The following is a 25,763-nucleotide window of genomic DNA, read 5'->3' on the forward strand; positions in this document are numbered from 1 at the left end:
TATATTCTGTATACTCTTTAGTCCCAGGCAAAGTGCAATTTGAAACTGTATATATTTCTAGTCCACAGACAAAGTGAGATTTTAAACTTTATACTTTTTAGTCCCAGGGAAAGTGCAAATTTAAACTGTATATATTTATTTAGTCACAGGGAAAGTGCAATGTTAAACTGTTAGTTGTATTTTATTCTTATGCCACTCTTATTTGTCATTGTCACAGTATGCAAATTCAAGTATGTGAAAATAAACAAGCTAATTCTAATTCTCATCTCTATTTATTCTTATTTTAAGAGCCCACAAGTGTCCACTCAAGTCATTCTATGCAGTTGACAGCTAACCTAGTGGGGGGAGTGGTTAGTGAATGGGGGGGAGTGTTTATGCAAGTATCTAGGGGTGGAGACAAGTATCCATTGTCACACCCATTCCAGGCCTCAGAGATGCTAAATACTTTGAAATCTTAGAATGGCAAATTCTGTACTTTGGTGTTTACAGTTCAACAAGTTTCAAATGGTCATATCTTCTTCATTTTCCCCACAATTTCAATGAGCAATACATCATATGAAAGGTTACAGTGTGCAGTTTCATAATATGTAAAGAACTGAAAAATGACCATGGCCCCCTTGTATATTAAATCACTGGCACTGGTCACATATTTGCCCACCAAACTGAAGGACGTTTGGCTGATTCAGTATCCAGTGCATTATACAGAGGTCAGAATGGGAGACGGATGTATAAAGGTGTCCAAATACTTCATGGTGCTTTTCTGCTTGCATTTACTCTTAGGTTTAGGTAATAAAATCAAGTTCGCCCCAAAACCTCACTGACTTCTATTGAGATTATAATGCATTGCGACCGGTAGAAGGTGAAATAATCTGCTGGGCCATTAATAGGAACAGCAGGCTGAATGAGGACCCGGAAGTGAGATTCAATTCCAGTGATGGCCGTTTGCCCCTTGGAAGTGAATGCATACATGAAATCTGTGCATCCCTCTCTCTGTCTCTCTTTGTCTCTCTCTCTCTTTGTCTCTCTCTGTCTCTCTCTCACACCTCAGTCTTATTGACGCTTTGAACATTAAATTGGGTGACTGACCCGATCACTACCGTTGACAATCGTTGACACACTCTACAACCAGCTTCCGGCCACAGACGCTACTCGACATCCTGGCTTGGTGTGTCAGGGCCTTAACCACTAAAATCCCAGCATCCGTATTGTGGGGAAAGCTTTTGCGGAAGATAGCAGATCAATGTTGTGTGCCACGCTGTGAACTTGACCATCGGCCATTTTCAGCGGAAGCTTTTCCCACAATAACAGAAAACGGAGAAGACACTAGTATAGAGACCTAAGGGACTCTACACCATGGGGTTTAAGTGGTTAAGGAGCTGCAGGGCCTACAGAGCAGCTCTTTGGACCCTATTTTACCCTTGACTTTTTCACCAACTTTATGCATTCTGTGCCTTGAAACAGAACTGTACATATCAAACAGACTCTCCAGTCCAATTTTAAACACATTCTGTGTGTCATCACGAAGTGTACCTCTGTGAATGCAAATGCATCCATGCGAGGAATAATGATGATAATAATGATGATATACTGTATGTGACCAAGGCAAATACTATCAAAGTCAAAGCTTGTCGGCTATATGGCGCACAGACTGACAATTAAATGGTGAAATAAAATGCAACAAAAGCCAGCTGATCTTGAAGACCTTTAGCCTGTTAATGGCGGCTGTATACAGATTCAGATTTTGTACGTCAAACTTGTGAACCCATCAACTGCTGTGCAAGTAAATATGACCGCTTACCATCGTCAAGCTAGAGGTAGGCTGGACAAGGACTAGTGCGGCCAAAAGTGTTTAACCGGTGTTAAAGGAAGTACACCGCTAGACAATGTAGCCATCCTGTACTTCCAGTCAGACACTATCAGCAGTAGCTTTTTTCCAGCCTTGTTTGAGTAGAGATAACACTGAAAACTAACTAGAGGCCACTCACTGTGTGAAGGACAGTGTGAGGTGGCAATCAATAGGTGACAGTGAGTGAGGCTCAACTAATGGCAGCGATTGCTGCTGCTGCTAAAGCAACTTTTCCACATGGTAAACAATAAAAGCTACTTTTCATTCAGTATCCCGATTTTTTGGGGGAAAATTTTAATGTAAACTCCAATTCACACCATAGCCGGGCAGGGCTGTAGCTATGTTAGACAGAACTTTTCCGTCCCTACTTGCACTCTGTAGGAAGTGAAGACCAGAGGTCACTAACGGGGCTTGGGTACAAATGAACGGGCGGAAACGGGGAGTGGTCCTACTGTATCGCTCTACGGGCAGGCGTTTATCTCCCGCTGGAGAATCTCTGTTGGCCGGCCACTCTGAATGCATGATGAGGTGGCAGAGACAGAGAGGGGCTTTCTCCCAGGGCCTGTGGGTGCTGGACATCCATGATGAATGCCACGGCAGAGGGGTTTTTCAGCTCCTGGGTGGGAGTCTTGGTCAGGGGCCACATAGCTCCGGGTCTTTTTCAGACGAATGCTTCCCGTGCCTGAGTCCCACCACAGTCCTTGTTGTTGGTTGGCCAGAAGGCCAAGCATCCTTTGCATTACAGAGGGACAGGAGAGGAGATGGGGAGAGCGAGGCCCACTCTGCATTCTCTTTCCCCTGTGGCGGTCAGTGACCCCTTGGGTGAGTGGTGCTGCTGGTCACTGTCACAGCGTTCCATTATGGGTCCAAACAAGCACCACTCATCTCAGGCCAAGGTTGAACCGGTTCCTTGCTTTTTTCCCGTCTAATTGTTAACCAGTTCAGAGTGTTTTCCACTGAAAATGAATTGGTTCAGTACACTAAAAGTTAGTTCAGAACTGGAACCAAAATACTTTCTTTTTGGCTGAACTGGCAACCAATAGTGTCACTATTCTAGTACAGGTTGGCGAATGCAGATGCAATATAAACAATGACAAAAGCAAGCAAAGAAATCATCATAAAAAAAAGAAAAGAAAGGCAAACTGTAACTGTCATTGACAATAGAATTTCCACATTTTCTTCATTGCGCACACACACGCACGCACACACACACACACACACACACACACACACACACACACACACACACACACACACACACAATCCCAGAACTTCTGTTGTTGCTGATCGAGATTCTTTTGTGTTATCCTCTCAGCATAGCCTTTGTAACTGTAGAGAGTGAGTGTGTGTGTGTTTACTTTTTATGTTTATGTTCATTCAACTTTCAGCATGATCACAGGTTTTAAAAGATGAGTGCCATTAAAAACACTGAATTATTTTGCCGATCACAAATCTAAAAGGCAATAGCCTATCTAAAAATCCAAATGGTGTAAAACTCAAATCTAAAATCCACTATCATTTAAAAGTCTGCACATTGGTGATTTTCTGTATCTCTCAGTTCTGCATGATGGGGGTGTGGCCAATGCATTCCTCCGTCTTTCTTTTTCCTTTATTTATTCAGGGAAGCTCGTTGAGAGCAAGATCTCTTTTTCAAGGATGGCCTGATAACAGTGTCCTATCTATTCTACGTCCGAGCATAGACATGATAACGCCCCGCCTGCCTCTGATTGGCCTACCGACACTGCCGGCCTCACCAGACTTTCATCCGAGGTGGATAGCTATACGCTATATGCTGGATAGTCTGCCAAGAGGTTACTCCGTGGTGGGAAATAAATTAATAATAGTACGATATAATACAAGAGAATGGCAGCTTGGCACGCACGACAGTAACTTTTATGTTTTGTAGAAGAGGCAAACTAATATATTGTTTATGCCATGTGTGCAGTGTAAACTTGAAACATTATTGTACTGTAAAAAGTACAATAGTCTTTTCCCTTGATCTTTATCTTTTTTTAGTATATTAGTATGTCTACTATTATCAATCATTCAATCGAAGCAAATGGCATAAACAATATTAGTTTGCCTCTTCTACAAAAATAAACGTTACAAGTTACTGTCGCGCGTGCCAAGCTGTCATTATTATTTCCACCTTGGACGGAGGACAGTCTGGTGAGACCAGTGGTATTCTGTAGTGTCGGTAGGCCAATCAGAGGCAGGCGGGGCGTTACCATGTCTATGCTCGGACGTAGAATAGATATACGCTGTCCTATGAGCCTTTGCGTGAAAAGTGTGCATCACTTCCTCTTCCTCTTGACTGTAGCAAAAGATTGTTAATTTAGGAAGATAGTCCATCCTGGTTCGGAGCCGATATGTGACATGGTACACAAATCTTATGGTCTCCTAAAAAGGTTACCTAAAAAATCTGCAGATATGTGATGTAAACTGCAGATAGCATATCTTGCTATTACTGTCTTGGTCACTCTTGCTGCTGTGACCAGTGATTTTGCAAACAGAAACAAGCGGCCAGATCTATGAAAACAAGCCCAAAAGAAGCAACTAGTCTATGCCACTTTACTTCACTTTACTTCAGACTCTCTACTTGGACTGATAGTTCTAATGTGTGCATGTGAACTTGTTGAATCTAAAAGCGTGTTGGATCTAAAAGCAAGCATAGGTACAAAAAGCAGAGGCTTCAGCATGGAGAGTGAAGCATGCATGTACAGAACATTGATTGATTTGATTGATTGATTTAAGTATTTATTAACAGTTTGTAGAATTACAGTACATTTCAAGCACAACTCATGAATCAATAATTTTTTTGGTTAGGCACTCCACATGGACCTTAAATGAGAGTGCCAAATGCCCAGATATTTGTAAGACGTGACCAGCTCAGTTTCTTTGCCTTTTAGAGACCTAGCAAATCCCATACAATATGTTGTTGGAGTTCAAAACAAGTCCAGGAGCTAATAAGTTTGACTCTGTCCAGTTGTGACTGCTTAAATCCGCCACCACCCACACCACATTGATATTCAGAACAGCTTCTCTGGCATGACAGTGCATGCTGCCTTTCGGCAGACACAGAACTTTGCTTTTTATCAGCTATCCCCTGAGCCGCACAGCTAGGCCTAGGTGATGGACAGACTTGAGAAGCCCTCATTATCAACACATGAACAAATGCAATATTTATGATGAAATCCAGGCATCCAGCAAACGTAGTGCACTCCTGGTGCACAAACTAAGTCCCCCGCCCCCCCCCCCCCCCCCACACACACACACACACACACACACACAGTAACTGCATTTGTCTTCGTCACAGCCTAGTAGGACATCATTAGAAAGAAGGATTCCTAATTGAAGTCTGTCTCTGTTTGGGAAAGCGACTGCACACGGCTGGGTAGAACACAAGGTCACACAGTCCCTCATGCCGTCAACACTCGACCGTAACAATACAAATTCCCTGGGCATTTGACATAACATGCTTTTATTTTGTTTTACTTGACTACATTGTTGAGAATGTTTTTGGATAGCATTTTGTTTAGACAGATGCTGGGCCTGATTATCTTGTAAGTCGTTCTGGTCTGTGGATAAGCGTCTGCCAAATGCCAAATTGTAATTGGTTGTCTTTTCATCTCCTCGTCCACCTCATCAGCAGTAGAGCAGAACATTGAGACATAATTGCAAGTTCACAGTGTCCCGCACTTTGGGTGGGTGAGACTATACCGATCACCCTGTTGCTGCTGAAATAGTCTTTGGTGTTAGAGTGATGCTAGAGTCATGGTGGTAGAAGGGAAGCATCACACGGACTGAGACTGATCAGTGAGTGAGCACCAGACTGGAGATCTAGCATTAGGCCACCATAATGGCCCAGATTCATCAAGCAATTTACACTCATATTTTGAGCATACTGACATTTCCGACCATTTCTACGTTACGTGTGGAATTCGTTACGTGTGGAATTCATATGCACGTGTGTGTGTGTGTGTGTGTGTGTGTGTGTGTGTGTGTGTGTGTGTGTGTGTGTGTGTGTGTGTGTGTGTGTGTATGTGTGTGCATGTGTGGGTGCGTGTGTGCAAGGGGGGGGGGGGTGTGTGTGTGTGTGTGTGTGCATGCGTGGGTGCGTGTGTGCAAGGGGGGGGGGGGGGTTTCTGGGTTTAATTCAATCTAATCTATGCCTATTTAGAAGGTAGATTGATTTTAACATCACATAAATTATGTCTCAAGTCCATAACAGAACCGTAACACGGAGCGGGATGACTCACTAATAAGGTTTATTTGTCGTTTGAAAAGAAACAAAACGGCTCTGACTGCAATCCACAATGGAATTTCTAATGGGAATTATGCAATGGGAATTAGGTCCTAGGTTTGCCAGACTTTTAATTAGGACATTTAGATGCACAAGAATTTCTAATGGGAATTATGCATTGGAAATGTGAATTAGCTCCTACTGTACAACTGTAGGTTTGCTACACTTTTTAGGACATTAACATTTTTAGAGAATGGGTGTTAATGAAACCTGACACCTGAAATGAATTGAAGAATGCCGTGCGACGGTGTACAAGACATAATCTCTTTTTCAAAACTCTGCAGATGGATTTGGAAGATGGGGGGGGGGGGGGAATTGCCTGTGGACCCACACAGTTGAGAGCCAGAGATAATTACCTTATGTCTTGGTGCATTATTACTTAGTGTACATCGTTGAATATCCGACCGGCCAGGGTACTGCACGTCCTGTGGGAGGTATGGGCTCTCATCTAGTGCACTTACACGTTCTTAAGATTAATGCAGCAGCATCACCCTTATTTCCCCCTTGTACATCTGCCTGACTCTCTCTCTCTCTCTCTCTCTCTCTCTCTCTCTCTCTCTCTCTCTCTCTCTCTCTCTCTCTCACTGTATCTCTGCATCTCTCTCTTTCTTTCTCTCTGCTCAAACCATTTGGCTTGAGCTACAACTGTATACAACTGTTGTTGTTTTTGTTATTTTCCATACCTATGTTTGATTACTTTGTCTACTTGAGAACCACATATAAGCCCTCCATGGGTTTCTTCATTTTCTCACCTGCACATACTGCACTAAACTAAACTAAACTAATTGGCAGTTGTAGATTCTCAGCGGTGGCTGAACGCCTGCTTCAATGTTCTGTAATCATGTGAAGATCAAGAATGGCCTCACTACTTGTGCTGTTGGCTGTTGCTCAATGAGACAACAAGTGACTTTTCCTGAATTTTGTCCTTCATTCATTCAGTTAAGATGAGCTTTAGCAATGGTTATTATCCTTTACTTTCATACATAAATGCAGTTTTTGTAAAGTGCTTTACAAAAACTAAAACCTAAAATAGCAGTACAACAAGCAAGCAGTTAGACAATAGCCAAGAACATAAAACATAAGATATTAACTACTACTGTATGTTATCTTTCCTCTTTAAACCATCCAAATCCCTTCGGGGGTTTTTGTGTGTTTTTGTATCGTCTTATCCTTTCTGTGAACTGTGATAAGGACCACAGAGTCTATACTTTATTTTGTATAACCGCAAGAGGCTGATTTCATCAACATAATTCGATTTAGATTTTCCTTGGGGGAAATGAACCAGAACTTCTAAACTGCACCGAATGAAAAGGACATTGATAGAACCCAAATGAGCGACATTTGCACAATTTCTATGTAATGGCATGAGAATGTGAGACGGCTTGTTTTACAGCATTACATAAAAAATTGCACAGAAACAATAATGGCACTTGCTTCTGGACCAAGAAGCGCGTCCCCTGTCTGTCACGTCCACCTTCCGAATCAGATAAGTGTCACCTTGCAGTGAGTTGAAAATCCATACTTATAGGAGCTATTTTGGTGTACACTGGGCCCCTTTTGTGCCACAGAAACAATTATGCAGAGTTGACAATAGACCACTGTTAAATCAACATCAGCATGCAGAATCCCTGGTGTACTGCTACACCACTTCTGCCAGTACAGTGTGTATATTGTTTCAGAGACAGGAATGCACTGGATGCCCTGTGCTGTGGGAGCTATAGCTAGCATGGCAGTTAGCTGTTAGATCAGAGCCATGTACAGGAAAGGCGTGCATGTCTCAGTTTCAACTGCAACAGACATGCTGGCATGTGTGATACATGTAATGCTGGAGAGTACACCTCATCATCTGTATGTTAAGCACGCAGACACGGAATATGTCTGGGTCACAGCTCCTCATCCAAGATGCAACTTCCCCATTCAAGTTGGAAGACATTTTTATTTTTATTGTTTTTTTCCACATTGTGTGCAAACTTGTAGTGTAATTATTCAACATGTTTTCCTATATTGTACTCACCCAGTGTGACACAGAATACTGAATTAGTTAATTAATTCAGTTTGTTGCATCTTTCAAAGATGCTGCATGTGAGGTAACTGATGTGCTGTGCATTCACTGTGAACGCAAATCATCTCCAAAATTGCAAACAAAATAAAGCCCATAACAAAAAGGTGTGACAATTCCCCTTCTCTCTCTCTCCCTTGTTCTTTGGCACAGTGGTTCCCAACCTGTCAACATTGGCCGACTTGTCAAATTATATAAGATATAGGAAAAACATGTCAAAATAGCCTTGCAATGTGAGGCGTTGTTAGCTATTTTAACAACATTTAGCTGTGGAATTGAGTCAAACTAAATGTAATGCTTCAACACCTACAATTACAAGTGCTTGTCAAGGTGTGGGGGGGGGATCATCAACTATGATCATTTTGAGGGCTCGCGGCCTGAAAAGGTTGAGAACCACTGCTTTAATACATCAGGTTAGTATTAATGATGGTTCAAGTGGGAACGTTTGCTCTGCCTTGGTCTCGGCTGCAGCGGGAGTGGCAGCAGGGCCCTCTCAGAAAGGCCCCATTGTGCTGCTGGTCCCCGTTGTGTGCCATGCGGGCCCGAGCCCATAGATAACCCTTGTTGTTTCTGCGCAGGCCTGGGTGAGGCAGATGTGAACCAGAACAATGGCTGCGTGTCGGAGAAGCCGGCGGTGACTGACTCCACGGGCGCTGAGGGCTCCCACGACTCCGGGCCCGACGCCAGCACAGCTGACCCTGACGACGCCACGCCCCGCCCCCACCTGGTCCGCCTCTTCTCCCGAGATGCCCCGGGACGCGAGGATAACACCTTCAAAGACCGCCCCTCCGAATCGGACGAGTTACAGACCATCCAGGAACACAGCGGTGCAAGTTCAGAGTGTGGTTCGGAAAGCCCCGAACAGGACCTAGATTAGTGTAGCTTTTTGTTTTTCATTTGCTTCCTCTTTTCCTCGCTCTTTTCTTCCTGCCTTTCTGTATCTCTCTCTCGTCTGAGAGGTTGAGAATCCCCCGCGTTTTACGAACCTTTAAAAAGTTGCTTCCCAAACCCCAAACCGCTACCGCCATGGCATCCACAAGCACCGCACAGAGCGCCTTTGGGCTGGGCAGGAAAAAGAAGAGCCCCGGCCTTCTGGATCAGATTGGAAACTTCTTTGGCGGAGACAAGAAGAGGAAGAGCAAGGTGAGGAAGGAGGGAGGGTTCATAGGACGCTTGACAGTACCATCTTTTTTTATTTTATTCTGCTTTCTGTTTATCACTCCCAGTCTGTCGTTAGAAGAGCTGTTTTTTTAATTGTTATTTGGTTTTAAATCACATTATTTCTTGTAATGTGTCGGATTCCATCATTGTCCTAAAATGTGCTTGTTTGTTCATATCTAACACTGGAAAATAGCTTTGGGTGTGGTTGAGGTCTTTCTCTGCTACAGAGGCTTTTGAGTCTAGAAATGATGATGAAATTTCTCTTTTGATTGAGTTTTTCATTTATTGGATGGTACGACACTGCGTAGTACCACACTTCTGTTCTTTCTTTTATGATTATTTTTTTGTTATAAACAAAATGCTTGTGGTACATGATGTGACCACCATGGTTGAAGTTAATGGTAGTAGTAGTGTTCTGTTGTATCTTCCAGTTCGATTTATATTACGTTTACTTGCATATTATGTAAAACTGGAGCCAATGAAAGCTGTATTTCGAGTACTTCCCACGAGAGTAGGAAGAGAGGAGAGATATGATGGTATACTCACTCAAACGTCACATATACTACAGTAGGTGTAATGGAAACCGGTTTTGTGAATTCTCATATTAGGTACGCTGTAGAAAATCATATCTAGCATTCAAACAACTCTGATGAGTTACGCATTCAAACAACTCTGATGAGTTACGCAGTCGGTGAAAGTGGAACACTGAAAATGTCATAAGCTGACGATACAAGGAAATGAAATAATATGCATAGCATGGACTTATAATACACTGATGTTGGAGAGTTATAAAAGAGCATGGCCCTCTCCTATTTCACAAAGGCTGGTCTTTGACCACATTATTCTAAATAAAATAGAAAATACATTGTGTATTAAAGATATATTATATTTATTAGTATAGGAACATGTTATACAATCCTGTCTGGGGCTATACTGTATGAAATCCAAGCAGCATTGCGTAAAGCTAAACGCGAATCAGCCGTTGGCAAAAAACAATTGCCTGCCAGTGTGATTTGAGTCTGGCTTATTAGCCAGGCTAGCATTGCGTAGTGTAAGAGAAAAGCTCCTCAAGAGTTCCTCTTGAAACAAAGTGATATCATGTGGTGTTTAAGACTACATTGCTTTGAGAATTACTCTGCAATGCGCTAAACGCTGAACCCCAAAGCCTCTCTTTGTGCTACCAAAGAATTGTTCCCGTGCTGTTTAGTGTATACAGAGAGAGAGTATTTATCTTGAATCAATATTGTGGAGACAAAATTGGGAGTGGTTCTAAGGGAAAAGGTGTGATGTATTGCACAGTGAACTACTATATCCTCCTTTATAAGCTCTGTTGGCTAGCATTTGCTTCCACATTATAGAAGATGGTGTTGGCAAGAAAGACTGCAGCAAAATATGCAATTTCCTTGGCCTTTATGTCAACGATGACGATGAAATGCTTTAGAAACGGTGGAAATGTTGTGCTCATTAAGAGTATTCTCTTTCGCCTCCATTTAACTTAGACATTAAACTTATTTTTTCACTTGATTAAAACATTCAGGGAAAATAATATTAAATGGACAACGGGAGAGATCGCTTCAATCCAATATCAGCCTACTTGCAAATGAGCTTTGACGGATTGATTGAAATCTAGTTTGAAGCTGCATTTCTTTTGGCTTGCTCAGACTTTGTCCAAAACATGTTTTGTTGCTCTCAAAATGAGTTGCTTACAAAGCTAACTGTAACACGTAAGGTATTTATAGTTTCACCAAAGGTTTGCCTTCAAATTGTAAGTGTTAATATCTCAAGTATCTAAAGACAGGTTCGCCCCACCTCCATTGCCTCAAGCAGGAAATAATCTGCAATAACACTTTTCTGTGAACACTTTCAGATAATTCAACAATATAAGAGATGTGTGTATGTGTATGTATATACTATATACACTTTTCTCTAGGCTATACACACAGATCTTCCTGTAAAACCTTTTGCATTATACAAATAGAGTGCAGTATTAGAGACCACCTGAGATTGTGTTACACGTATTATGTCTATGTGCCATTTGAAATTCTGTGTTAATTTCCTTTCCGTTCAGTCGAGAGATGAGTTGTTTCAACAGTTGACACTGGCGTTGTGATCTGATTGGTTGAAACAGCCTTCTAACCGTGGTTCAAACGATCACCACTCCACACCTAATTCAGCTGCTCTGTTCTCCCAAAGCGCAGCAAACTCGGTGGCTAGGCTAGCTAGTTTCGTGGTCGTAGTGGCTACATCTGTCATTAAAAAAATGTTTTTTTCAGCGATTTTCTTAGCTTTAAGGGTAACTGTTGTATAATTGCAATATTACACTCGAGGGGGTGGTTTAACATCATTAATGCACGCCTGCGATGCTGCAGGAACGAGCCTGCAGGGCGAGGTCCGAAAACCACCCCCTCTCGTGTAATATTGCTTAATTGGACCTAAATTGCTGTCGGGAGGAAACCACCTAACTCCATTTTTGAGGTTTTAGATATTTTTGCATCAATTAGTGCTATTGAACACTCTTTTGGTTAAAACAATATTGAACCAATGAAAAGTAGTAAAAAGTGCTTCGGACAAAACCTCTTAACTCCATTGAACCCTCAAACTGTCTGCTAAAACTGCTAACTCCACCACCTCTCGGCCTCTCATGCAAGTAATTGACAATATTAAACCCCAAAGCCACAAAAAACACCAACCTTTTTGAGGCAGCATTGCTTTGTTTTCAAAAGATATGGTTTTCTTCTTTTCATAAAACTTTTTTTTTCATTTTCTAAAAAAAATAACATTTTGGAGTTTCTTCCCGACAGCAGAGATTTACAATGTCACAACGTGTCATGCTGTAACACGTTGTGAGCTTAATGTAGATCGACCATTTTAGGTGCGTAACAAGCACAAACACCGGCACGCAACTATACTGGTTTTCTTAATTGGCTTGAATTCTATGGATAATGTCTTCATTTGAAGAATAGCTGAATCTGCATAAATATTAGTCATACAAGCAGATAAGCTTAACAACTAAAAGCTGTTTAGAGTCTTTAATTTGCATATTAAATTGTGGAATGGCAAACCGAGTAATCCAACCGTGTGGGCATTAGCACTTTTGTGTTTTAAAACCAAAATGAATATGCTGCACTCCACCGCAGTGTCTTGGTAGAAGCGGAGGGCTCCCTACATAGGATTCATCTATACTTTGTTACACGACTTAGTCACTCAACTCAACTAAATTGCATTGTCACATAACAGATTTACAGGTTTTTCTGACAATGTTCCATCATTGCAGTTTCAATAAAGGTGCCGGTGGAATGAGAAGGAAAGAAACAGAAAGACAGGTCAGATATCAATGGTCTGGCAACAGGCAGGCAGTCTGATGATTGCCAGGTTGACCGTCAAATAGCCAGGTTGACAGAGGGAGATGACTGAATCAGTCATTTTCAATGAGTAACACGGTTGTGTGACAAAGTATAACTTAACACATGCGCAAGCTAAATTTAGCACACCTCAGGTTCACATGTGTCTTTGTGTGTGTGTGTGTGTGTGTGTGTGTGTGTGTGTGTGTGTGTGTGTGTGTGTGTGCGTGTGCGCGTGCGTGCCTGCGTTTGTACTACTTCCAGTCAATGCTTAAGTAATGTTTTTACTGTCTTGACCAATGCCCTGTTCCTAACCCTGACCCTGTTCTAAGCTTTTGAATGATCGCTTGATTAAAATCTCTTTAACACAACTTCCTCTGCATTGTCATTATGTTTCAGTTCTTAACTTCTCTAACAACAGACGTGCTATTGGACAGGTGGATCATGACCTGTGGGTTGAATAGTTTCGTTTAGTTTAGTTTGGTTGCACAATGATGAGGAATCCAACGATACAATAATGAGGGGACCACAGTTGCTCAGGCTGCATGTTATCCACTTGGGAATTGGAAGGCGTGCAGTTCAATCAATGGCTCCTCCTGGCTTCGTCCTTTTAAGCAAGGCCCTTACCCACTCACTGCTTCCAATGAGCAGGTTGGTACCTTGCAAGAATGGTTAAATGTAATTCACATTGCAAAACGCTTTGCAGAAAGGTTCTGCATAAATGCACCATTTACTAGTACAGTACATTCAATAGAAAATAATCTCCTTGTGTGTTTATTGCCTTTCTTTGTTCCCCAGCAGTGCTGAACCATTTACATTTCTCAAAGTGGTGAAACACTGATGTAGTCTCACATTGCTACTTTCAATGGCTTTGCTCAAATTTACATTTCATTCGGAGGATTTATTTTTGCCAGCTTAAGCGTGTCTAGTTACAAATTGGCCGTATTATGCTCTCGGAGACATTTGATAACATTCCTTTGTGCCAAGCCTGTTTACTGGAAACCTAAAGGAGTTATAGCATTGGGTTTAACTGAACAGGGAGCGGCTAAACGGCTCACTCAATTAGCTTAAAATAACCCTGTGTAGTTTAACAACAGCATGCAAAGCATGCAAACATCTGCGGCGTGGATGCCTTTTCGTCCCAGGGGGACGTTTTCATTGCTGTAAAGATGTTTTCGATGCAAATATTTACATAAAGCTTATTCATGACACAAAACTGTGACTGCAAAAGAAAAGTAGTTTGATTTCCCCCCCTTACTGTGCCAATTGTACTCTGTCAGAGTAATAAAGCCTGTTTCATATTATTTCCTTGAACTGCAGATTCAAAAATGTTAATTATTACTATTGGTTCATTTCCATTTTCCATTTGATCCATATTCCCATTCATATTTATCTTTTAATTTATATTTCAGACAAAGCCCTGAACAATTATCGAAGCAACTTACTTTGTTATCAGTTATTAGTTTGGAATGAACACACAGAGCCACTGAAGAATCAGGAAGTACAGTTTATTTATTTTTTATTTTCACATAATGCATGCTAATTAAGTGAAACTGCAATTTGGCCATGTGGAACAGTCCTTTAAACTATTTTAGGTATAATCCACATTTGTCTCGCTGTGGGGGTTTTGGGAGTAGAGGTATACTCTCTAGCTGCAAATAAATTGTGGCCAAATGTCTTTCTCGTGTGCGTGACAGGTGGCCATTTTCTGCCCTATTGCATGTTACGAGGAACAATAATGTTCTGGTTCCTCTCAGACTGATTGCCTTCCTGACTGAAGTGCAATCTCCAGTGGGTTTCACAGCCTTTTGCCAGTCCCACCATTTATGTCGATAATATCGACCAGCTGAGTTCCTTGCCGCCATCTACCTGATAATATGAGAGAATGTTCTCTATAGAGATAAAACATCACACCCGTGTGTAGTCATCGTACATCATCGTACACCATCTCATTCCGGCCAATCACAATTTGCGTCCTTACCTTCGTCATCAATGTTTGTGTTACACAAACACTCAAAATTGTCCATTCATTGCCAATGGCATTTAATGTTTGTGTTAGGACACAATTTGGGTTACATACACCAAAAGCTGGACATAAGAGGGGCTATCGCCCATCAAAAGAATGTATTATTGTCAATGGCAAATATTGAGCTGTGTGGGGACAAAAGCTGTATATAGGAGGGGCTAGCGCCCCTCAAGAATCACAGAACAGAATTAAAATATTGAAAGTAAACAACTATGACCTACCACAGCTGGTACAGTACCATTCACAACAGGAACAATGACCATACAGCTGGTACCATTCACACGGGAACAATGATTCACCGCAAAACTAATACACAAAACATTTTTACATTTTAATCTACATAGGAGCTGCCAGAGAATGCACAGCTGTTGTTTTTTTAAAACTCTTTATTTTAGGATTTTTTAATATGCAAGACAGACAAAAAAGACAAACAAGACATACAATAGGACAGAATCATCAACAGTAAAAAAAAGAACTGAGTAAAAAAAAAACAAGAGGTCATGGGATGTACAACAGCAGCAATACATATTACAGGGTTTTGGGTTAATGCACAGCTGTTGTGATAATCATTCCTCACAATTGCCTACATTTAATTAAAAGTGAAAATGTATTTAATTTGACTTTAACACTATTGTACAATATTACGCATAATATGTATGTCCTCACTCCAACACCTTCAACTGTTTCATTTATTTATTCTTATTGTCCCAGTACGTAATCAACAGGTGGCGTCTAAAACATGCAATGAGTTGTTCTTTATGCATAACATCGCCACCAAGGCACCAACACTATAGTTTATAGCGTCGGTGGCGATGTTATGCAAACAACTTGACATTTTTTGTCAAGGAGTTGATCCTGTGGGGAGATGAGATTGTGCTCTTTTCTTTGAGAGAGACACGCCACACTACTCCCACACAAGCTTATTTAATTGCACACACTCTCATCCTACCAACTCTTTTCAAACATCAAAGGGCTCATCGATGATCCTGCTCTCTTCTCTCCTGGAGGGACATTGTTAATATGAGAGTCTCTGAAAGCAACAACCTTTTTGAAAGTGGGCTCTGTGATCCTCACCGACTCTACACCAGCCATATAGTTTTCAAATATTAATTCGTTTTATATGATAGGCCTATAGGTATTATGGGGAAAGCATAATTGATTCATTGAATGTCATGTATGACATTAAATATGGTCATACATGGTGGGAAAGAAAACTAAAGCAAAGATAATTGTAGATGCATTTCGTTTTAGTGAGTTCTGCATTGTTCATTAAAGATTTCATTTAGATTTTAGTTTTTTCTGTTGTTATTTTAGTTTAACATAAAATGATCTCAAGCCAGAGGTAATTTTACATTTCTAGACCTGATGGCAAACAAATTAAACTTGAAGGGTGGCTCTGAGAGCATGCATTTCGGTTAGTTCAAAGGTTGTTAGAGAAGATGATCATTTTCTCTAGCCTATTTCTGATTTATCTTCTCTCTCTCGTCTAGAATATTAAGACTCTGATCAGGCCAGACTAGTGTGGTAGAAGAGAGGCACTCTAACATCATAATGAAATTCGATCACAATTATTGTCTCTTTAAGGTTGTTTCTTTGATAGCTGCTTTCATGGTTTCCAGCTCATAGGGGGAACATTGCGTGCACTTCACAGACTCACTTAAGGGCCCTATCTTTAAAGGTTTAGGCATAAGGGGTTGCCAGATTGGATATAGTTCTCAAGGACACAAATATAAAAGTAGAACTCTCTCACACACACACACACACACACACACACACACACACACACACACACACACACACACACACACACCGTTGTCACATTTGTCAAAACATCACTCGACTGTGTGTCTTCGATCGTCACAGCCCAGTAGGACATCATTAGGCAGAAAGATTCCTAATTGAAGTCTGTCTCTGTTTGGGAAAGCGACTGCACACGGCTGGGTAGAACACAAGGTCACACAGTCCCTCATGCTGTCAACATAAACAATGTAAATAATGATAGTTTCCATTGACATGCTGTCCAGCACCAATGGATAATTACCTATTGAGACAGTGGCGTCAATTGGGTATGGCTGACTATGGCAGCTGCCGTACCTTGGCCCTCAGTGAGGCCACTCAAGGTAAAGAAAATGAGGAAAATAGGCTAAAAAGGAGGCAAATAACCAAAAGTTTTCGTGCACGTGCGCAAAATACTAGCTTATTGCTGAAATATCGCCACTGCTTTGAGACTGTGGGGAAGTTACGCATAAAATGCCCATTGTATGATCTGTCGAACATAAGACAAAGTGACATGCCTGACATAGCCGATCTACAAGCTCACAACGTGTGACCCATTGTGAGCTTGCAGATTGTATAAGCCCCTCTGACAGTCCTGTGTGCAGTGATTGGGTTTAAACAGAAATCATTACACATTGTTCATCGGCATATGACAGCTATAGCGATATGCTTGACAGCTTCAGTGACGAGTAGCCACATAGGGAAGTACTCTGTGACACAAATGTGTCCATCTTGAGTTTCAGGTGTGTTCAAGCCTGCAACTTAAATTGAAGTTTGGAGAGGCAATTTCCCAAGAAAGTATGGCGCTTAGGGGCGAATCAGTAGAGTGAAGAACCAATGACAAGCATTAATACAGAAGTGCTCTAATGTCCCGTGTGTCAATCCGTAGTGTCAGATTGAGTGTTCCAGCCTGGAAATTTTGCAAGAAAATGTAAAAATAAAGCTCTTGGAAAATGTGTAGAGGACGGACGGACGGACGGACGGACGGACGGACGGACGGAGAGACAGACAGACAGAAAGGCAGACAGGAAGGCACGCACACACACACACACACTGTACATATACTGTACTATATGATTTTAGGTCCTCCACTGAGGACACTACCTTCCCCATGCAGGAATGAGCTCGACTCACTATAGCCTGCTAACCTGCACCAGACTCATAATGTCTGAAAATGCTGTGTGTCACAGTTGGCAACTTTCAGGTTCCATGTAGGGATGGAATGGTCACACGAGATGAGAGGGAATGCATGTTCAAGCGAAGCAAATATCTGTAGTTGTCAAAAGGTCATGTATTGGTAAAAGCATACAATGTCATCGAAAAGGGAAATAATGACTAATTTTGGTTCAAATTTAGGTACAACCTTCAAGCCATAACAACTAAAGCCAGATTTAGTCCTCACTGTCATTTAAAATGTACATTTTATGGGCTACACATTCTGATAAAGATTTGCCAGAGCCGCAAAAACAAGAAAGTTTTGCCAAATATAAGTATTCATTTCCATCATTTAAATGGGTTTTTAATGATTCATTTGCACTACACAAAAAAATAATGTTTGGGAAACATTGACACAAGATGGATGTTGATCCCCGGGACACTCAGACGTTAACACTACTATGCTCACACTGTTATCTTCCTGTCCCTTCTGTCTCCTCTCCTCTCCTCTCCTCTCCTCTCCTCTCCTCTCCTCTCCTCTCCTCTCCTCTCCTCTCCTCTCCTCTCCTCTCCTCTCCTCTCCTCTCCTCTCCTCTCCTCTCCTCTCCTCTCCTCTCCTCAAGGGGTCTTTCCGTAGTGCCACTCCTAAAGCCGCTGCTGCCCCTCGTAAGCGTGCAGGGACAGAGAACGCCGTGGTGACATTCTTCAGGACGATCGTGAGTGGAATGGTTCTCCTGCGTGTCCATTCTTGTTGCATTCCTTCTGCACTTCTGCACCCTGTGTATCACTAACTAACTGTGTCAGCGAGGTGTCTTCTGCACCCTGTGTATCACTAACCAACTGTGTCAGCCGAGGTGGTCTCTTACTGTTTGTGTGATTAACTCCTTCTCAGGTGTCCCCTGCCCCTGCCAAGTCCAGGGTGAGTCTCCTGCTTATATGTGATATGCACTTTTATCCAGGTTACATATGCCTACTATTTAGTTAGTATCTCTACTAAGCAGTAGCCTACATATACTATTTAGTATGTTAGCATGTGATTTCTGAGTGGATTTTGGACAGGGCCTGTGTCCGAAATCCCATAGGCCTACTACTAGTATGCCAAATTACTTTTTAGTATGTCTAAAGTGACCCTATTGCAGCTTGATAGATATATTGACATAGTTCAAGTTCAACTCATCAATCATTAATGAGTAATTATTGCAGTTGCTTCTCAGTATTCATTTTCTCACAGTCACTATATGCAAGGTGGCCTATGCATTATGAATATTAGACGTCACTTCACTGTATGTTTTACTCTTGGCTTCTGTTGTCCTGAATGTCACTGAACTTGTGCTCTTTTCAACGTGAGCGCCTCCTCCTCCTCGCTCCTCCTTGCCCTGTCTCTGCCCCCCATGCCTTTGCTCCTCCCCTCTATCTATCTGTTCCTGCCCCCCGTGACTCTTCCCTGGACGGACCACCACCCTCCCACCTGCCTCCTCTCCTTCCCATGCTGCCTTTGCTCTGAGTAAGCGTTGTGTTTATCGCTGTCCCCCCTCCTCCCCGTCTCTGTCTTTTACATGTTCCAGTGGAGGAATGTAGCTGCCAGCATGGGCATGGTAGGTCGTTCGGAAACCGCGAAAAACCCAAGAAGAACAACATCACAGAGGTGTCATGCCCACTGAAACTGAAGGCTAATTCATGCTCTGTCGCACAACAGTGTTGTGCGCTATTTTCGGTGCGTGATGCCGCTGTGCGACAATGTATGAATTTGGCTTGAGGGGGCACTGTCCGAAGTCCAAAATGGGATGTACAGTGATTACAATGCGGCCACCGGTGCCCCCTTAAATGGCTCGAGAGCATGACGCCTGTGAATAAAGATAACAGCCCATATCCAATTCCCATCTACTCTCCATCACATCGACTTTGCACGCATCAACGATAACGTCGGTCGATATTTCATTCCTATCTGTGGCTTTGTGAGCGACGCAATCCATGGCTTCGCTGTCATCTCTGTCTCTGTGAGGTCATCTAGATATGATGCACTTGATTTATTTCGGTCACCTTCCATAATCTTCTAATAATAAGGGATCTTAAGACAACATAGGCCTCTACCCCACACTCACAGTCAAGGGTGTTTTGCAACGCCACAGAGATCAAGCTGAAATGTTCAGCACAAATACAGTATTCATCAGTCACTTGAGAAGAAGCACCGCCGTACAAAGTTAGAAGGATGCCTGTATTGTATTATTGCTTTATTCATATAATTAAGCACAATACATACTCCTTCTGGTAAATTGACGTCATTCCGAGCTTCGGGAAGGTGGTCCCAGAACCTTTTTTTTTACTCTCCGAACTATAGCTCGGAAAGCCTTTCCAAACCGGTAGATTTTCCAAAGGAGAATGTATTGCCATTTAATTTGATCCAAGTGCTAAGCACTTGCATGTCCTCCCTTTATTGGCTGAGCACTGTTCTGTTCCTCTCTCCCAGGGTGACCAGAAGTCACAGTCCGCTAAAGCCAAGAAGGCAGGGGACGGCAAAGGCACCCTGACCAAGATGTTCACAATGGTAAAACACACAAAACCGCTAAGTCGAGACTTTTCGACATAATTGTCTGTTGACAACTTTGTCTCCTGCCCTCTGCAGGACGATTTACACAGTTCTATAAATTAACCTTTCGTGTCACGCTTGATTCATGCTCCGTGGCACGCCGGTACGGTGTCGCGCGCCGGAAAAAAGACAAAAGTTACGAGCTCACAACACCCCATGCATGCGGTGTGTTGTCTGCTATTTCCGGTGCGATACACCGTTGTGCAACGAGGTATAAATCAGGCTTTCACCCACATTGTCTCTTTGTGTGTCCCCCTCCCATCAATGTGAGTACAGAATTATGTACTTCTCTAATGATTCTTCTTGCTCCTTTTCCCCGGCTCAGTGATGATATCATAATAAGCAACGTGAGTAAGTGATGCGCCGTGTAGGACACTCTCCTGCTTTATATACTCACTCTAAACGTGTTCAACAACAACCGTAGATCAGGCCTTAAATCACGCAGCCAACTGTACACCGTCAAATCCTTTTGAGTCTTCATTTAAGTCAGCAACAGGCTATACTTTTGGTTAGATTTGTAGGCTCTCAGAGTTACAAATGGGTACATCAACACTGAGGGTTTTATTGTGTACCAGCAGTATAGTCCCCAGAGACAGAGGTCCCAATTACAGTACATGGCATGCTACCGGCTTTGTGCATTAATAGTGCTTATGTAACACTCAACATAATACAGCACATCCAGCGGGCTTTTATATCCATCTGGTGAGGGCTGCAGTATACTGTACCTAGCATGCTGTAATTGCTTTACACGAGGCAGGGTATTGTATTGTTACTGCATGGCCCAAAGCCTATTACAGAGAGAACAATTTTGTCTTTACGCCTGCAGCCTATTCTCATGGCTTATCATTTCCTATAGGGTATATAAAGAGCAATGCCCCTGCATAACAGGAAATTAATTTCTGCGATTGCAATGCAGGCTCGTCCATCTCTCTCCAGAGAAGGAGTTGAGTTATTAATTTGGCTACAAACCGCTAATTGCAGTATATTGCCATCCAAGGCTTTTCACATTAATCATATTCCCCCCCCCCCCTCGCCAACTTGTGCATATAGTGCAATATCCAATGTTTGGTATTTTCACAAACCAGATATCCTTCGTTCACCGACTAAAGTTCTAAGGCTGAGACATTTTGAGCGTTCTGGCCGCTTGGATATAGAATTAGACCAACAGGGGCTCACATATACTATATACTATACATAAGAAATGATTAGAATCAACATTCATTCAGTACATTATATTCAGCAGCTTTGTTATTCAATTCCAATAAAAAGAACACTGTTGGCTGAAAGGAACTGTGGCAGGTGAGCTGGGGGCTGACGAAGATGCATGGCTGCAAAGTATCTCTACCATCTTTCCTCTAACTCCATTGGAGACCTGTCAACTCGGCACAAACAAACGTTCACCAAACCCTGTGGTTCAGCCGCCACGTTATCTCCTCTTTACAGTTGCTAGTGTATTCACATCTGCCGAGTTCACGAGAGGAGACAGGTGGCAAATGCACCTTCAAGCTTAACTTTACAAATCGCTCTGTGACAAACTATCAAATCCTGTTTAGTTGTGTATTTTCTACAGTATATATATAAGTATATATATATACTGTATGCTATAACTTTGAAAAGTTATGAAAGGTTGCTCTCTCTGTTTATCTCGTTACCTCGATTTTCCTCAGTTATGCTTTGTCAGATTCCCATTAGCTCCCCCAGTTCCTTAGAGGCTAAAGATCTAAAAACTACTTCTGGTTTGAAGTTTCATGTGGTTAATTAGCCTTGAGCTAAAGTAGGCTATCCCTCATCACTCAAATCATCCCAACAGAAATGAACACAAAGATTTATACAAGTCTTTGTGCCCATATTCTGTTCCTTTGTTTGCAACTGCTGCTTCGTACAATGTTTTATTTCATGTTATTTGACAATGGGTTTTAGAACAAAGGCTGCTTCTTAAATCAAAATATGTTTTCTTTCTTCCAAATATTCATTTGTATAATCTCTATGCCATTCAAAATCCTCAGGCAGTTTTTCTTTTATCCAAATTATGGAACGAGATGTGCAGCGCATCTATTCTGGGAAACATCTAATCCTAATCTAACCTAATCTGCAGTTTTGGTTCTAACCAGGTAAATGATAAACAAGAGGTTCTACCTCTGAAGACATGGTTTCAAAAGTCACACTTTTATACAACCTGTAACAATACAGTAATTACCTGAGTAATTATCTGAGTCTTAGAGAGAAAATTCAGTCCAGTTTCCAATTTAGATGCTCAATTAACTTGATTTTCTCGCAAGGCTTTCTCAAGGCCACATGAGATGTAATGCTGTTTGCGCTCCTGCGTTTGTCATCTGCGGCTGCCTTACTGCCGAGCATATTGCCCCGCAAACAATCATACATTACTAACACCCTTCTTTCTCATGCACACTTGCCAGGTTCAGGTGCCACTGCAATGCATTCTGACATTTTCTCTTCTGTTATGCAGAGAAGTGCTTCTCCGGCCAAACGCTGAAGTCCCTATCTGCAACCCCTTTCCAATGGCACAAGAGCAGATGTCAAGAACAAAGGGACCAAAGTGGGAAAACAAGGAAGAAAAGGAGGAAATCTTGTTTATTTGTAAAACTCACAAGTCTCTCTCTCCCCACTTTCACCTAATAACGTTCTAATGTATTTCATAACCTCCAGTGACTCCCCCCCCCAACTCGGCTGGTAGTTAGCAACACAATCTGTGCAAACTCAACCCCCCTGCGTCGTGCTGAGTCTCCAAGTATGTGCAGTCATCAGCGGTGTGAACTGTTTGCTGAAAATGTCCTTGAACCCCCTCGCATGCAGCCTGGAGGACCCCCACGCTCAATACTTAATGTGTTTTTCTCTGTTTTCTGTCTGCTGTCCGTTTGATCTGTTTACTAGCAAAGGGTGGCTGAACCGAATCAGACCTGGAACAGACGAAAGTTAGGGCCGGTGCAAGTCCGAATGACTTGACCGTCAATGCCACTTCGGGTTGTGAGAATGACCGGGTTCTGTTTCGGTTTTAGGAGAGGTTTTCCGTCCTGTCATACTTGTCCTTGTCCTTTCCTTCCTTCATTTTCTTTTCTGTATGAAACTACAGTAGGCCTATATTAAGTAGTGTTTCTGCATGTGCCTAACTCATTTTATCCATCATTTATCTGAGTTGTTTGGTCATAGCGTGTTTAATTTCACTCAACCCCTTTCTCCCCCCTCGTGTTTTAGCAAAGTGTTTTGTCTTCAATGTGATGTTGATCTATGTTTGTCATTTGGGTCTATGGCTGCCTGTGAAGCAAATTGAATTAATTAACCTTCTAAACAGTTTTATTTGATAGAGTATCCATTGAATTGTAATAAACTGTGGATGAAGTAGCCATTTTTAATCTCAGTGCTTTTCTAGATGTTGAGATAATGGCATACAGTCACTCACTAATAGTTGGGAGTTCTCCCATCCATGCATGTAACCAAAACTCTTCTGAAGTGCACTGTTTCCTATACCTTGATAAGCAGCCATGAAGGCTGCTCTGAATACAGCCACTATGCTGGTGCTGTCATTGTAAAGGTGGCACTTCCAGCATAGTGACAAGTTCAGTCCCTTCCCTACGGTTGAGGCCTAATTTATACTTTGTCATACAGCTGCATTTCTTGCTGAAAATAATGGCAAGTGTCACTGTCTTACGTCAAAGGCTTTATTAGGCTTCAATGTAATCTAGTTCTATACTGTAGCGCTTCTGTCTTATATGTGCATTGCTTCATAGTAGATGCACAGCACCAAAAAGCTACAGCAGCTCAAACACTGCCAAAAGAAAGTGTGCTGTGTCGTCTTTTAAGTGTTAATGTTCAAAACACAAACCCATTTTCAAAAAGGTGCTCAATAGTCAACTTAAGTTATGGACACACCGAGAGAATGTTATTGCCAGTTTTCTGATGAGGTGGTCGAACAAAGAACTGCTAAGTACTACCACTTGTGCTGTCCAAAACTTCCATTTATCCAAATGGTTTCTTTGTATGTGTGATGTGTAGCATAGGCTCTGTTTGTGTGTGTGTGTGTGTGTGTGTGTGTGTGTGTGTGTGTGTGTGTGTGTGTGTGTGTGTGTGTGTGTGTGTGTGTGTGCTTGAGCCTGGAGTTGAGTACCTTAGCGTGCATGTGCCTTTTTCTGGGTCCTGTGAATGAATGTAAATTAAACTTGAGACCCTTATCATTGTACCTGTAATAAGCATGTATGACCAGCCGCTTAACTTGAAATAAATACATAAATAAAATAATATATCCTTTAAAATCACATGCAAATGTCTCTGTTCTTGTGCACTACCAAAAAGCAACAGACACACGTCATCAAATGGAGATCATAGGCCAGTCATCATTCAGGATATGTGTACAATATTCATATTTCATGCATCCATCTTTTTCAATGTCTATATCTATATGAACACAATTGGCTCATGTTTGGGGGAGAGAAGCCAGAGGGTGATATCTACTGCACATACTCCTGCGGCTGGTGCCTGTCAGCTATGGAGGACAAAAACTGCCATAATATCTAAAATATAGATAAATAAACGATTAGATGAAATAATAAAGAAATAAATGCAAAACAAGTGTTAAAAAGCTCTATATTGGGAGGATAGTACTCATTGCTATATAGTGTTTGTTCAGTAACAGGAGTCTCTCCAGCTTTTTATTACTTTTTACAGAAAATGTGAAAGTGTAAATGTTTTTACGACGCATTGTGAGCTTGTACACACAGATATTTAGAGAATTGGTGAGAATGGGAACGATTCTTCAAAAACGAAATGCGCCAGAGTGTAAAATGGTAAATGGTGCATTTATATAGAGCCTTTATCCAAGGCGCTTTACAGAGATTGTGCATTACATTCACCCATTCACACACACATTCATACACCGATGGCAGCGGAAACCATGCAAGGCACCAACTAGCACATCGGGAGCAATGAGGGGTTCAGTGTCTTGCTCAAGGACACTTCGACAGTAACTCTGGGGGTGCCCGGGTTCGAACTGGCAACCTTACGGTTACCATCCAGGCACTCTACCCCTGAGCCACCGCTGCGGTGGCGGAAACAGATATCATATTTATCCGTCCGATCAAGCTACGTTGAGATGACGTGTTATTCAGAGAGTGGTGTGTACCACAGGTACGCAGGCGTATCGCAGGTGTATGTCATACTGAAAGCAGCGGGTGCAAAGTGATCGGAAAAGCACCCGACAACCTCATCTGCATAGATCCACGCCCCATATCGCACCATAAAAGGCTTCAAGCATGACTCAGCAGACAGCAGTTTGAGATCCGTCTGTCAAAAAAAGAAAAAAGGCTTTGCAGCTAGCCGCAGACTATAATAGCGGCTTCACAAATTAGCCTACAATAAAAATGATTGCTGGAAAGAAATCACAGCCGCGGTCACTGCTATGAATATAGCCCGCACTCTATTAATTTAATAATTCTACACATGTAGGAGCATGAGGACAGTTAGGGCTTTTATGTTATGTCGTTTTTGCACCATTGTA

General features: G+C 42.0%; 2 protein-coding genes and 1 long non-coding RNA gene across 6 annotated transcripts in view; all 3 read left to right on the forward strand.

Moving 5' to 3' along the window:
* Nucleotides 1-9,340, forward strand: part of LOC310855299 (uncharacterized protein) — a 63,766-nt gene extending 54,426 nt beyond the window's left edge. The window contains exon 4 of the mRNA XM_083760247.1: nt 8,787-9,340. Within this exon, the coding sequence (XP_083616373.1) occupies nt 8,787-9,085 (299 nt within the window). The 3' untranslated portion in view covers nt 9,086-9,340. The remainder of the gene's footprint in view (nt 1-8,786) is intronic.
* LOC310855300 (uncharacterized protein) lies at nt 9,213-24,525 on the forward strand. Of its 4 annotated transcripts, XM_083760249.1 has the most exons (6): nt 9,217-9,351; nt 18,291-18,383; nt 18,560-18,586; nt 20,135-20,212; nt 20,580-20,601; nt 22,722-24,525. In XM_083760249.1, exons 1-5 carry the CDS (start codon nt 9,235-9,237, stop codon nt 20,580-20,582), a joined length of 318 nt encoding a protein of 105 aa, XP_083616375.1. In that variant the 5' UTR covers nt 9,217-9,234; the 3' UTR covers nt 20,583-20,601; nt 22,722-24,525. The 4 variants fall into 4 exon arrangements, with proteins under 4 accessions (XP_083616377.1, XP_083616376.1, XP_083616375.1 ...); XM_083760251.1 differs by lacking the exon at nt 18,560-18,586 and having other exon boundaries at nt 9,213-9,351; XM_083760248.1 differs by lacking the exon at nt 20,580-20,601.
* LOC310855302 lies at nt 9,363-13,081 on the forward strand. Its single transcript, XR_014568987.1, has 2 exons — nt 9,363-12,184; nt 12,218-13,081. It is a non-coding gene; the product is annotated as an uncharacterized lncRNA (long non-coding RNA).
* Nucleotides 24,526-25,763: the final 1,238 nt, after the last annotated feature.

Source organism: Protomyctophum parallelum (genome assembly GCF_964188405.1).
Source record: "Protomyctophum parallelum genome assembly, chromosome: 3".
Lineage (NCBI taxonomy): Eukaryota > Metazoa > Chordata > Actinopteri > Myctophiformes > Myctophidae > Protomyctophum > Protomyctophum parallelum.